This window comes from Asterias amurensis, chromosome 8 (assembly GCF_032118995.1).
Source record: "Asterias amurensis chromosome 8, ASM3211899v1".
NCBI classification, from domain to species: Eukaryota; Metazoa; Echinodermata; class Asteroidea; order Forcipulatida; family Asteriidae; genus Asterias; species Asterias amurensis.
The window spans coordinates 5,397,398-5,411,608 of record NC_092655.1 but is presented as its reverse complement, the minus strand read 5'-3'; the positions used below and the strand labels follow the sequence as shown (position 1 = coordinate 5,411,608).

At 38.0% G+C, this 14,211-nt stretch overlaps 1 protein-coding gene across 2 annotated transcripts in view; it reads right to left on the bottom strand.

Moving 5' to 3' along the window:
* Positions 1-14,211, bottom strand: part of LOC139940445 (major facilitator superfamily domain-containing protein 10-like) — a 130,299-nt gene that overhangs the window by 12,739 nt on the left and 103,349 nt on the right. The window contains exons 1-5 of one of the 2 annotated variants that reach the window (XM_071936698.1): positions 5,872-5,979; positions 3,411-3,690; positions 2,431-2,527; positions 1,189-1,292; positions 41-199 (exon numbers count right to left, since the gene is read on the bottom strand). In XM_071936698.1, the coding sequence (XP_071792799.1) occupies positions 41-199; positions 1,189-1,292; positions 2,431-2,527; positions 3,411-3,641 (591 nt within the window). In that variant the 5' untranslated portion in view covers positions 3,642-3,690; positions 5,872-5,979. Of the gene's footprint in view, positions 1-40; positions 200-1,188; positions 1,293-2,430; positions 2,528-3,410; positions 3,691-5,871; positions 5,980-14,211 lie in introns of those variants that run through there. The other variant, XM_071936700.1, reaches the window with a different exon arrangement.

Below are 14,211 nucleotides of genomic sequence, written 5' to 3'. Positions count from 1 at the left end.
TTGATGACATTAAGCATGAGTTTGAGTTGTACACACTCACCATTCCCTTGCCTCTTGTTGTTGCCGTGGATACATCAGTAACGATTGTTGTACTTAGACTGACGTTGCCTTTGCTTATTCCACCGATGATACGTGCAATGACGAATAACGTGAAGTTATGCGAGACGGCCCAAACGCAGTAGGAGAGTGCTATACCTGTCTGAAATATCAAAAATAAAAAAAGACTGTTTGAAATTGTATGGAAACCAAAGATAATAAGAGTACAAAAACAAATTGCTGTTTGACTTCATTGTTACACACATGGCCAATACCTATTACTGTCATACTATAAGTTATCACACAAGCGCGAGTGGATTTCAAAAAAAATATAGCGCCTCTGCGTCCCTTGGATATGGGACGCAGACGCGCTATATTTTTTTTTGTATTTCACGAGCGCGCGTGTGATAACGAATTTATCTTCCAGTCTCACCTGCAACACGCAAAATTTAAAATTTCAGAGCATTATTTCACACGCACCAAGTTTAGAATGTATTTTTTGCACTGTCCAAATACAGAGCGTGACAAAATGACATTTCACAATACGCACTGTGTAATAAAAACAGAGGAAGTAGGATATAAAACAGAGGTGGTAGCATATATGTTTTTATCCCCCTAGTAGTTCGAGCTTCTGATTGGTGAATTAGCGCTAACTGGAAGATAAGACGGGATATAAGATTCAACGCTCCATATGATGTGTGTTTTAGTTTGAGTTAAGAAAGAAAGATTGACCAGAGCGAGATTTGAACCAATGATCTCCGGATTAACTGAGCTATCCAGTGGTTGGCGATCTCCCTATCTTTTTTCGGGGGTGCCAGTCAGAAATTATATCACAGTTAGCTGCCGTGTGGCCAGGGATTTCGATACAACCTGGGAAGTTTGTTTAGCACTAGGACTTCTAGAAAAAAAGAAAACGGAAATGATCGTACTCTTCGAATGACCAATAGATGATTCCCGATATCAAACAATTCCAAAAACCAAACGTACACTTTGCTTTTAATGAACTGATATTGTTAAACGTAGCGTTGGTTTATTTGAACACCCAGCACTAGTGGATACATGCGCATTACAAGCCTTATTATTATTATTATTTTTATTATTTAATACTGAGTAATGTGGATCATATCGATTGTGATATTGATATCATCATACCATTGTAAGTAGCATGAGAGGTCTCCGTCCGTATACATCTGATGCTGCTCCAATAACTGGACTTGCAATGTATTGTAAGAATGAAAACAACGATCCAATCACACCTGAATCAAACAAATACAAACAATGCTATCATTATTCATAACTCATAGTTAAGGTCATTGTTTCTAAAAAGAATGATGATGCAAAGACAAGATCTAAGATTAAGTGGTAGAGAGTTCCAGATGCGTGGCGTGGCTGAAGAAAAAGACGTGTCACCCCATGAGTGTCGAGACTTGTGTTCAATGAAAAGAAGCATGGAACTTGATCGAAGATTTCTTGATTGAGTGTAAACTTGAAGAAGTTCAGCAATATAGTGGGGAGCCTTGCCATTAAAGGCTTTGTGGACAATGAGCATCAGCTTGAAGATGATTCGTTGAGAGATAGGGAGCTAGAGTAGTTGTTTCAGAATCGGGTGGCATGGGTGGTTAGTGCATTAAGTGCTTGCCTCTCGGCACTGTGTCTCTGGTTTGATTCCCAGCTAAGGCCAAAAGTGAGTAGAGTTTTGTGTATTGGTTCTCTTCAGGGAGGCTATTGTGTATATCACATGCCTCTTTCCACTGTGGCCCCGGGTCGATTTCCCAAAGAGCTTAGACTGATCGCTACTTCAAATCAATCGTTGTTGCTTAGTAAAGTGTGATGTCACAATGTAAATCACTGTGGTGATACTGACAATTTGTCTTACGATGGATTTTATTGCTTTGCGAAATTGACCCCAGGTTTGATTCTCGGCTAGGGTTATCTGTTGGTTCTCTTTTATGCTATGAAGGTATTTCTAGAGCCCTCCAGTTTTCCTGCCTCTTGAAAAATTCTGATTTCTAATTGAACTCTGTAGTCATATGTGGGTCGATGTGGTCAGCAGAGTGTTGGTTTGAGTCTCTCTCAGGACACTTTAGACGTTTTATTGCTGTGTCCTTCTAACGGGACATAAAGCCATTGGTTCCTGGTTTGATTAGTTGCATTGTGCCACAGCACCTTGTAAACAATTACATGGTGCTATTTAAGGGGGTCAGTCTCATACATAAAAAAACCAGCTCCACAACACCTTGCAGGGAAATACTGAATATCAAAGCGCCTTGAGCATCACTGAGTGACGGATATGAGCGCTTTATATGAAGCCACTTTTATTAAGTTAGTTAATCTCCTTTCCTTTCTGAAATACATATATTATTTCTGTTTGATTACTTGAACTTGATTGCTTACCACCAAATAAAACAGAGTTGTATTTCTCCGTGTCTGGGATACCAAGCAAGTTACGAAATCCATCAATCTTTGACTGTAACTGTGGCAGCAATCCACCCTAGTGTAAAATAAGGAAATGACATTTTTAAGTACAAAGATTAACTGGTTAAAAATGGAGTTACAGCATGTATACCCAAGGCTCGATAGTTATTTGGACTGCGGACCTAAGGCAAGTGATTATAGCGCCATGCCAGTTAATTATGACTGGAAAATTCAAGCACACTGGTGTTTCTAAAAGCAGAGTGTGGGTTCAAGTCCCGGTCTTGATACTTGTGTGCATGAGCTAAACCATTTGTAGCTTTATCCTTCAGATGGGACGTAAAGCTGTTGGTCTGTGTGTTGTGTAAAGCACATAAAAGAACCCAGCACGCTTAACATTAAGAGAAGGGGTTCGCCCCAGTGTTTCTGGCATGGTTGGCAATTCCATGCACACAACAGACCAGTCCCGTGTCACCCCTCTTAAAAGACAAGAAACCTTTTCCTGACTCTCTAAGAATTCAATTTAAGGATGAACAAAGAACAATTAACTGGAGAAATATTTGTTCCGTTTATACTAAACACCTTTGGTAATTGTCAAAGACCAATAATCTCACTTGGTGTATCCCCTACATGTACATTGCACAAAATAATAAATAAAATGTGAAAATTTGGACTTGATTGGTCATCAAAGTTGAAAGGGAAAAAACCCAAAACAAACGCCCTTGTTGCACAAATTTGTGAGCTTTCAGATGCCTAAAAAGGCTTCAGGCCTGAAGTATTTTAATAATCGAGTGAAAAATTACCATTTTCTAATAAACTCTGTTACTTCAGAGGGAGCTGTTTCTCACAATGTTTTATACAATCAACAAGCCCCATTGCTTGTTACCAAGTAAGTTATTATGCTAACAAATATTTTGAGTAATTACCAATAGTGTCCAGTGTCTTTAAAGAAGATATATTACCTTATCATGTTGTGCGTAGTAATCTAGAAGTGACGGAAGCAACGGTAGAATCATAGTAAATGCAAGAAGATCAACAAGAAGACTCAAGAAAACAATCGATATCATCTTATGATTATCACCGGACTCCCGTCTCTGCGGTGCATCCAGCTTCTGCGGAGTAAACTTGAAGCTGATGTCATTGTTTTGGTGGTTGCTGTTCGAGTTGTGATGATGGGAACCGTTCTCTGACATGATTGCACATCAACCGCACGTTTCGGGGAGTACTTGATGGTAGCTGATGCTAGAATGAGGTGATCAAAAATGTATGTTGGATAAAAGAAAATGTTGCCAGCCGTCGATTTCACCAAACTCTTCCTAACTTAAGATTAATCTTAGGACTTAGGACGAGTCCCAACCCTGCACTGTAGCATGCAGACCTTAAGATTAATCCTAAGTTAGGACTCGAGATTGGATTAATCCTAGTGTTTTGTGAAACCGACTGTGGAACATTATAAAAGAATGTTATTACACATCCAACAGCACCAGCAAAAATAACAGGATGGTGGTGAATGGAAAAATAGAAGAAAAAACATTACGCCTAAATATTCCCTTAACAGTGTAAGAAGGCAAGAATAAGTCTCTAGTAATACAGCTGGAAAAAAAAGTAAATTTGACAGAAAACATTTTAAACACTTACAGTATCCAGAGAGATTCAGACCCATTCATAAAATAACAAGACTAAATATGGCAGACCCACATGACCAGACTGAAACTATCAACCAAGTTCTGAACCATATGCGCAGTCATACCATGCAAGCAATTTACTTTTATGGTCGAGTACTTGATATTATATTTATAACACCTGACTGTCCTTGCTGTATGCTTGAATAAACAGAACTCATGATTGGTTGCTATACATCTACTGTTAGTGTTAATAATCCTCATGGTATCAGATGGTTGTATCAATTAAGGAAATAAATTGCAGAGTGAAAGATGATGGTACAACACGTAGACAATGATATGAATATAATTTAATTACTGGTTTGATGACGTTGATTGATTGGGTTTTAAATAAATCATCATCTCATCATTTTTTTAGGCAAGAGCAAAAGCACTGTGCAGTGAGTTTTAAAATAGACGGACGAACGAAAGGTTCAACTTCAACTATAAAACACTATTTTTGGTCCGGAATTGATAGGGCAGCCCTCCCCAGCCGCCCCCCCTCATATTTATTAAAACATTCTTCATCTGATCTGATGCAATTTTCCCCTGAACATCATAATTCAAATTGCCACGGTCGTAGTGATTTTCATTGGGGATTTTTGTTTTAAAAATCGATTCAAAAAGGGAATCCTTCAAAAAGAAATAAGGAACATTTTTGAGGAGGGCAATTAAACCCCAAAATGGGATACGGATGAGGAAGTTGCGTGTGATATTATGTTGAGTTGAGCAACAACACACGGGCCGGGAGGACGGACAGAACCACAGCCGGTCAGTTTTTTATAAAAGAAAACATTTTAAACACTATACAGTATCCAGAGAGAGTCGGTCCCATTCATAAAATAACAAGACTAAATATGGCAAACCCAAATGATCCGACTGAAACTACAACCAAGTTCTGAACCATATGTGCAGTCATTCCATGCAAGCAATTTACTTTCATGGTCGAGTACTTGATATTATATTTATAACACTTGACTGTCCTTGCTGTATGCTTGAATAAACAGAACTCATGATTGGTTGCTATACATCTACTGTTAGTGTTAATAATCCTCATGGTATCCGATGGTTGTATCAATTAAGGAAATTAATTGCAGAGTGAAAGATGAGGGTACAACACGTAGACAATGATATGAATATAATTTAATTACTGATTTGATGACGTTGATTGATTGGGTTTTAAATAAATCATCATCTCATCATTTTTTTAGGCAAGAGCAAAAGCACTGTGTAGTGAGTTTTAAAATAGACGGACGAACGAAAGGTTCAACTTTTAATGTGCAATATAATCAAGCCAATATAAAACACTCTGTTTGGGCCCGAAATTGATAGGGCAGCCCTCCCCCAGCCGCGCCCCCTCATATTTAGCCCCCTCATCTGATCTGATGCAATTTTCCCCTGAACATCATAATTCAAATTGCCACGGTCGTAATGATTTTAATTGGGGATTTTTGTTTTAATAATCAATTCAAAAGGGGAATCCTTCAAAAAGAAATCAGGAACGTTTTTGAGGATGGCAATTAAACCCCAAAATGGGATACGGATGAGGAAGTTGCGTGTGATGTTGATTTGAGCAACAACACACGGGCCGGGAGGACGGACAGAACCACAACCGGTCAGTTTTTTATAAACAAATAAACAACCCACCCTCCTCCCCTCGATCATCCCAAACTCGTCTTTTTTGAAACAAAAAAACTCGAAATATTGACGAACAGATGAACTAGTTTATCTTCAAAAAAGGGTAGAAAAGTGTACGACTTACATTCCAAGCTGAATAGGCGTAGATCGAGAACAACAAAAACGGAATTGACCAAGTTTTTTACAATGTTATTTCCGCAAGCGTGACTTTAACGCTAACTAATACGCATGGAACCCAGACTCGGTAAGCGAATTGTAATGCAAACAAAGTTACTACGGCCTGGGTATCAGGTTGCTTTTTTGGTTACATAAATACCGCCCTCTGTTGAAATAATAATTGTAACTTTAATGTTGAGACTATTATTATCCCGATAATTATTAAAACATAACAGGCATTAATATTCAACCGATCATGCATCTGTCATTGCGCCCTCTACAGTGGAAATAATTTGTTTTGCATTATACACATTGAACGTTTACAACGAAGCATTCATTATAGAAACTTGAGTCTTCGTAGTAGGCCTCAATAATATAGACACAATGTTAGTCTTGAAGTCAAGACGGCAGTTTTTAGATACTAAAACTTTACTTTATACAATTAAGTTTAGCGCCCACCCCCTCCCCGAATATTGGGGGCAAGATGGGACGCATGCATTGTATCAATAACGGGTCAAAAAAAAATAGATTTTTTTTTTTTTTTTTTTAATTACCATGTCCGATCTCCCCGTGGTGTATCCTACTCAGTGTTTTGCAGCATCAAAAACTGAGATAAGAAATTAGCAATACTGTCACTTTGACGTAAAGATAAACCATGAACATGTCAAAGCGAACTTGACAGCTCTACAAGTCAACATCTTTACACAATAATATTTTTGTCAGGAAATGCGGTAATGGTCAGAAACTTTGGTTTTCCAGACTGGGGTATTGATAACTTCCACTGCTGCAATGGTCCTGTGGATTTCACAAAGAGTTAATGTATTAGTGTATCTCAAGTTAGGACGAGTTACTTATTCTAACTTACGACTAGCCCTAAGTTTTGTTAAACATTTCATAGGACATAGTCCTAAGTTAGAACTTATTCTAACTCTTTGTGAAAACGACCCCGATCATGTTAAACTACAATAATTTGATAGTTCGTGGAATTTCAGAGGTCATTTTACACATCTGAATTTTATGTTTGAGTTTTATTTAATTCATTTATTTATGATTTTATTTTTGGCCGTGGTTTATTTAGCTTGCTCACTGGAGAGGGTCAAGGAGGGGTACCCTGGCCTTGAAGGTGTAATCCGATACAGGAAACACACGAGTAGGACCATATGTTATGATGAAGGGCACAGACTATCATCTGGTAATTGTCAATGTACAGTGTATAAGACGGCAATTTTTAATGTTTGTGAAACTTTCCATGCAAACGAGGACAAAATTAGGCTAAGCCAGTTTTGAAGAAAAAATTGTGAGTTCTGGAATGATGTCCAGATCACTGACCTCTGACAGCTTGGCATGTACACGGAAATAAGCTGACATAAGGCTTAATAAGCGACATGGAGGCTCCTTAGAAGTGCCTTCTTCTATAATTCGTTATCTTGCCTGTCTAACCACACGAGCAATCTCACTGCAGTTCTTTCTTGACAACTAATTGCAGTCATTTTGCTGGATCATAGTTTTTCATCTTCATCTTTGGTAATTCTTGTCACAACCTGTTCAGCAATTGGACAAGGTGAGAAGACAACGAAGATATTTCAGTTTTAGAGGTGGGAGGAAAACCCCAGATAATTATGCCAGGGAAACCCACGCAGTCGGGTAGTGACTGAAAACCCAGTCCACATATTGCCCCTGATGGAATTCGAACCGGGGTCCTAGAGGTGGAAGGGAAGGCAAGACACCTCCACGCCAAACCTTGGCTGTAAAACGTATGATTTAGATCGTATTCACTAATATGCCTAAGATACTTGAAATTAACAGTTGAATGGTGACATTCTAAATCTAAATTCATGATAGAAGACTTATCGTCACGAAATACATAGGCGCAAAATAATTTCAGGGACACGTTGCCTAAGATATGGCGAGTTGGTCTATGAAAAGCATTTGCCCGTTTGATATGAATGTATGTGCATATTTTGTGGGTATCATTATATATTCTAATTTTAAAACATTATTTCTAACCGTAAGTATTTTATCACAAACGGTTACAAACACTTTTTATAGACCAACTCGTCCGATCCAATGCAACTTGTTTATGTACTATCCGGACACAAAATAAGGGGACAAGAATCCATAACCGCGCAGACCAACTCAGCTGTCGTTAAAGACTCTGGACACTATTGGTAATTGTCAAAGACTAGTCTTCACAGTTGGTGTATCTCAACAATCGCATGAAATAACAAACCTGTAAAAATTAGAGCTCAATTGGTCATCGAAGTTGCGAGATAATTATGAAAGAAAAAAACAGTCACCCTTGTCACACGAAGTTGTGTGCTGTCAGTCAGATGCTTGATTTTGAGACCTCAAATTTTGAATTATGAGGTCTCGAAGTCAAATAACCGGTAAATTACATCTTTTTTTTCTCGAAAACTACGTCATTATTCCAGAGGGAGCCGTTTCTCACAATGTTTTATACTATCAACCTATCCCATTACTCGTTGCCAAGAAAGGTTTTATGCTAATAATTATTTTTGAGTAATTACCAATAGTGTCCACTGCCTTTAATGCTAGAGAGAAGGCCTAGTCGTCCGCAGTAGGAGGAACGTCATACAACAATATTGATATTCTATTTCCTATAATGACAAACCAAACTGCAATGCAGTGCGTATAAAACAACTCTTTATCAACAATCAACTAGAAAAACTCGATGACCCAAAACTAGACTTTTTTAAAAAGAGGACAAAAACCAAGACACTTGAGCCGTCAACATACGACCGTGTTCTCGAGGGTACTATCGGTACGATCTCTCCCCCACCCAGACCCCATCGCTATCTGGCCACTGGTGTTTGCGTTGTAGCGCCGCCAGGGCGCTTGGCGAACAGTGGGCCTATGCACGTCTAAAGTACTCATCAATTTAAAGCTACGAGTGCCACTTGAGTTCGGTCTATGGGTTGACTGATTGCAGTCCGGATAGGACATTGTGTGTGAAGTCTTTTTAAGGGGTTACAACACTGCCCAAATTATTGGGCACAAATCAGATACATAACGACAAATTATCTTTCCCAAAAAGAGAATGGAATAAACGACATATTGAATTGAATTGAAAACCTTGACCATACAAGTACTCAGAAGATGCAGAATGGAAAATATTATCCAATTTCTCAATTCGTCATTTCATTTCAACCATTCATTTAAGTGTTTCTCACGACACACAAGAAAGTGGTCATAGTGATTCACAAGCATCTTCATTGCAAAAAGAGATTTAGACCATCCACGTTCCTAATCCTACCATCATTTGGTCCAAACACATTTTGGGTCCTTACAGACTCTATATGCCTAATGTCAGCATAATACTTCGCCAGAAAAGAGAGAATACAATTTGAACAAGAACAAATCAATCATTAAGCGTAGTCTTCCCACTACTTCCTACCTTTAAAATTATCTACTAATAATGGAACCACTATAGATTTGCATCTCAGGGTTGTACTTTTGTCCGGCTTAAAACTGCCACCGAATGAGCCCCGAGTTTGACTGACACGCAACGGGTCAACAATGCCTTGTCGACGGTGCAACCTCCTACCGGTGACTTGCGGGGCAACCGTTAACACTACGCCACCCTTATCTTCTTGTCTGCTTGGATCGTTGACCTATTTAATTTTATTAATAACTTATATTAAATAGGCTATCTGCCTGACGCACGTGCTGTTCTAGATTCCCCCATCGTCCTCTTGAGCTGATTATTTGTTGTTTTGATGTGTATCAAAGGGTTAATGTTTTGTGGTTTATGTATTGAAGTTATTGCCTTTTGATGAAGTACAGAACTATCACGAGATGTGCAGTTCTCGTGGGGTTTCGTACATCTTTTTTTTACGAGTCTCAACTCATCTGAACTAGGTAGGGGAGTCATTAAATCTCACATTGACGTGAAACATGAATAATGTCTCAATCATCCCCATATCACATATTATTCTATCTTTATTAATGGGGGATGAATTATCTCATGGATAGTCACACGGGAGTAAAGCCAGAGTTTGAGCGTAGTTCACACTGGAGAATTAATCCTTGTGATTGAATGCTCCCTTGTTATATTGGTGGTGACATCACATCTGTATCATCAGAGATTTAAAGTCAGGACGTCAATTTTTGATAAACTTGTTTTTTTCCGGCTTTTTTTGGTGACCCGATGTCCATGTTTCGACGCCGTTTGTTGGCTATGATATAGCTTTGCATATAGACCTCTCTATTACAACGTCACAGCCCGAGTATTTTGCCAACCGACAGTTGGAAAACTATGGAAAGCCATAAAATGCAAAACAAAAAAGATCACTGTTGTTTGACGCAATTAATTATGCACAAAATAATATTCAAACTTAGTGCTGAATTTTTGGTAAACATAACAACCTCACTGATATGTTATTATTGTTGTTTCAGGCATGTAGGCATATGCTTCAATTTTTGAAAGGGCAAGGGCACAAAAGGAATTTCCCCCTTGGTAAGGGCACCCTATGAGGAAATTGAGTGTAAATTTCTACTGGGGCATTACAAGGCAATGGAAGTACCGTTCCAACCAAAGTACAACAACTAGTCACGAGTATTCGTTACGAATGTCTATAATTTTAATTTTATTCAATTCAACATCTTCTCAAGATATTACGTGTAAAAAAATTACATAGATGAGCAAAATAAAAAGCACATGGGATGAAGGGAAATAGTTAATCTATGTAAACAAATAAATTTTAATATATACAAGTATAAGAACAGCACCAAACTGTACACCTCTTCATCACTGTTTCTATTTTAAGTTAAAGGTCAACTTGTTAAATAGTCCAGGTCAAGGGCTGTGACACATTCTTACATTAATCCTTCTCAATAAAGACCACGGAAGAGGAAGAAATGATGTAAGAATCCAACCCAGCACGAAGGAAGACGACGCACCGTGTTTTGAAACTCCGGGACCGGGCGGTGCCGTTTTGACCCCGCCGGGAGTAAAGCGCGATGACGACCCATTACACTAAGGCCCAGTCATGGATGTTATCACAGTTTCCTCTTGGTCTTTTAATGAAGTCAGTCACAAGTGACATAGGTCATCTGAAAATGTCTTAATGGAAAAAGTGTCGGCAAAAATAAATCTGTCAATTTCGTTTCAACGGAAAGGAGAACTTTGACTTCCAGATTACAAGTTCATTTATGGGTACGAGTTGTTTGAGATAAGATGCGAATCCCGAAGACCTTTCCAACGAAACGTCGTTTAAGTAGACAAGCACAATTTTCGAGTGTGTGACTGTTTTGGGTAATTTTAACAACAACAACAAAGTTGACACCTTTCGTAATTGTCAAAGACCAGAGTTGTCACTTGGTGTATCTCAACATACATAAAATCTGTGGACATTTGGAGGACTCAATTGGTCATCGAAGTTTCAAGAGAATAACGAAAGAATGAAGCACCCTTGTTGCCCCAAAAAATATTTGTGCTTTCAGAATCGTAATAAAAGGATTTTAAAGGGCCTGAAGTCTTTTCAAATTAAGTGAAAAGCCGCCTCTTTCTCAAAAACTACGTTCAAACTTAAGAGGGAGCCATTTCTCACAATACTTTATACTATAAGTACTCTCCATTGCTCGTTACCAAATAAGTTTGTTTGCTAACAACCTGCCACATTCGTATAACGGAAGTAAGAACATTGATTTTCGGAATAACAACTTCTCTGGGCACGACAGTATTAGGACTTCATAAGAAATGACATAGTTTAGTAAGACGAAACAATCTGTTTCCTTCAAACTAAAAGCCTGTGAGCCAGTGTTAATTAATTTCAAAATACTAAGAAAATAAATCTGACGAACAAAGACAAAAGCTACGTCGGATAGGTAGGGGCCAAACATACCGAGCGAACAGTTGAGGTAGCAGCCATTTGTCACAATCAATACCGTCTGGGAGGCATTCTCGACGGCAGCCAGCCCAAGACAAACACACTCAATTTCAAGTACTTTATAGTCAGATTTATAGACGGAGCAAATTCATTTGAATGATTGTCTGTAATTTCGAAGGATATTTTAGAGTGAAACAATTACTTGATTTGTTGGTGAGTTACTTATCTGTTCATTGGTCGCCACTTGAAGTCCACTCAGTACTGTACAGATACAATGCAATAATAAGCAAAGCAAACTCTAATGCCTGGGAGGTCCAAATTAATTGCTTTTCCTTACAAGCTAAATGGCTTTCTTTAAATGTCAATCAAGGGGCAATTTAAAGAGGTAAGTTACACGTATTGATTATCTTGCGTGAGTGTCTTGTCTATTCGTCTTAAAACACTCTTAGCTCGGACACTCTAAAGTCATTTTACCCTGTTAGTCAAATGGGGTATGCACTTAAAGGAGTAAATATAGCGCAACGACTGTAAATACAAGCTTGTTGGTTTAAGAATAGGGATCCAGTGGATGTAGCAGTTGTAGGCTCAATACTTGCATAGAGCATAGAGGAAGAAATATTCTTCCTAGGTGTCCGTGCATAGAGTAAGGACAGAAAATACTTGCCAGACATTATCTGCCAAGTGTTTATCGTTACGTACACAATAATAGCCTTAATGACAACCCGTGGATAACTTTAGTACGGTATAAAACTAACTTGCCAGACATTATCTGCCAAGTGTTTATCGTTACGTACACAATAATAGCCTTAATGACAACCCGTGGATAACTTTAGTACGGTATAAAACTAATTATTATGGATTTAAATTAATATATTTATCTCATCTATCCATACAGACTTATTAAATGTAAATGTTTTGGGTACTTTTGGGACGACACAATACACAAACTGCCACAGATTTACATTAAACTTACACGGTTTAAAGATAATGATAGTAGAAAGCTTCCCTTGAAATAGTATTTGCTGAGGTGATGTATTTTTGTGTGAAATGAGTAAAACAGTTTCACGAAAAAAATTTTTCTCTCAGTGACGACTTTGTTGTTGATATGAACCAATTACCAAAACCATAAACTTTCACTATTCCCTTGCACCTTCGATGACCAATTAAGTCCAAACTTTCACAGATTTGTGATTCTATGCACATGTAGGGATACACCAAGTCAGTGCGGATACTGGTGTTTGATACTTTATCAAAGGTGTCCAATCCTTAACACTTGCAGCACCACGGTTAGGCTAAATCACTAACACCAGATCGAAACAATAAAAAATTAATATTTAAAGACAATGGACACCATTGGTAATTGTCAAAGACCAGTCTTCTCACTTGGTGTGTCTGAACATATGCATAAAATAACAAACCTGTGAAAATTTGAGCTCAACTGGTCGTCAAAGTTGCGAAGAAAAATTAGGGGGAAAAATATACCTTGGTCACATGAAGTTTAGTGCTTTCAGATGCTTGACTTCGTGACCTAGTCTCGAAATCAAATTCGTTGAAAATTACTTCTTTCTCGAAAACTACATTACTTCAGAGGGAGCCGTTTCTCACAATGTTTTATACTATCAACCTCTCCCCCTTACTCGTTACCAAGTAAGGTTTTATGCTAATAATTATTTTGAGTAATTACCAGTAGTGTTCACTGCCTTTAACAAACAATTAAGTTATAAGGATGTCTGAATTAAGGAGCATTATACAATTAAAAACAAAACTGATTATGCATCGGTTTGTAAATCATGCTTTTATTATTTAAAATAACAAAACAAATTCTGGAACATCTATGATGTTTTTATTTTATATAACTGAGTCAAAACTTGATTCTTTGTTACAAGTAGTGAATAAAGTTTTTGGTGATAAAAAAGACCCACCAGTCACGTTGTTTTTGCGTTAAAATCTGTCGGTTGAGATAACAACTGGCACTGATTTGTTGATGTTTATCTTAACTGTTGTGGTTGTTTTAATCTTATTGCTGCACATCGACCATCCCTTCCTTCTTCTTGCCCCATAATACCGGATGCACTCAGTTTGCAAACGCCATTGATTGACAAAAGAAAGGCCCATGCTTCCTTATAGTGGCATATGATGGAGTGTTCATAACAACAGCATGCCCACAATATTAGTCTGTATTTGGTTTTGCCATCCACTATTGTATTGATCAATATTGAAATATCGTACCGTCAAATCTCGATGGTTCGATGGTAGAAGAGAACGACACCTTATAGGTTTGACTACAGGGGTGCATCCCACTTAATAAGGAGAAACAAGAGGGTCAGGCTCATTCATTTTGTTTTAATATTCAATTGAGACAGATTTAAGGGTTCAGTATAAAAAATGTGACCTGGTGGTTGTTGGTTTACAACTTCTTCTTTTTTTGGGACGACATAGGGCCCTACAAAATGTTTATT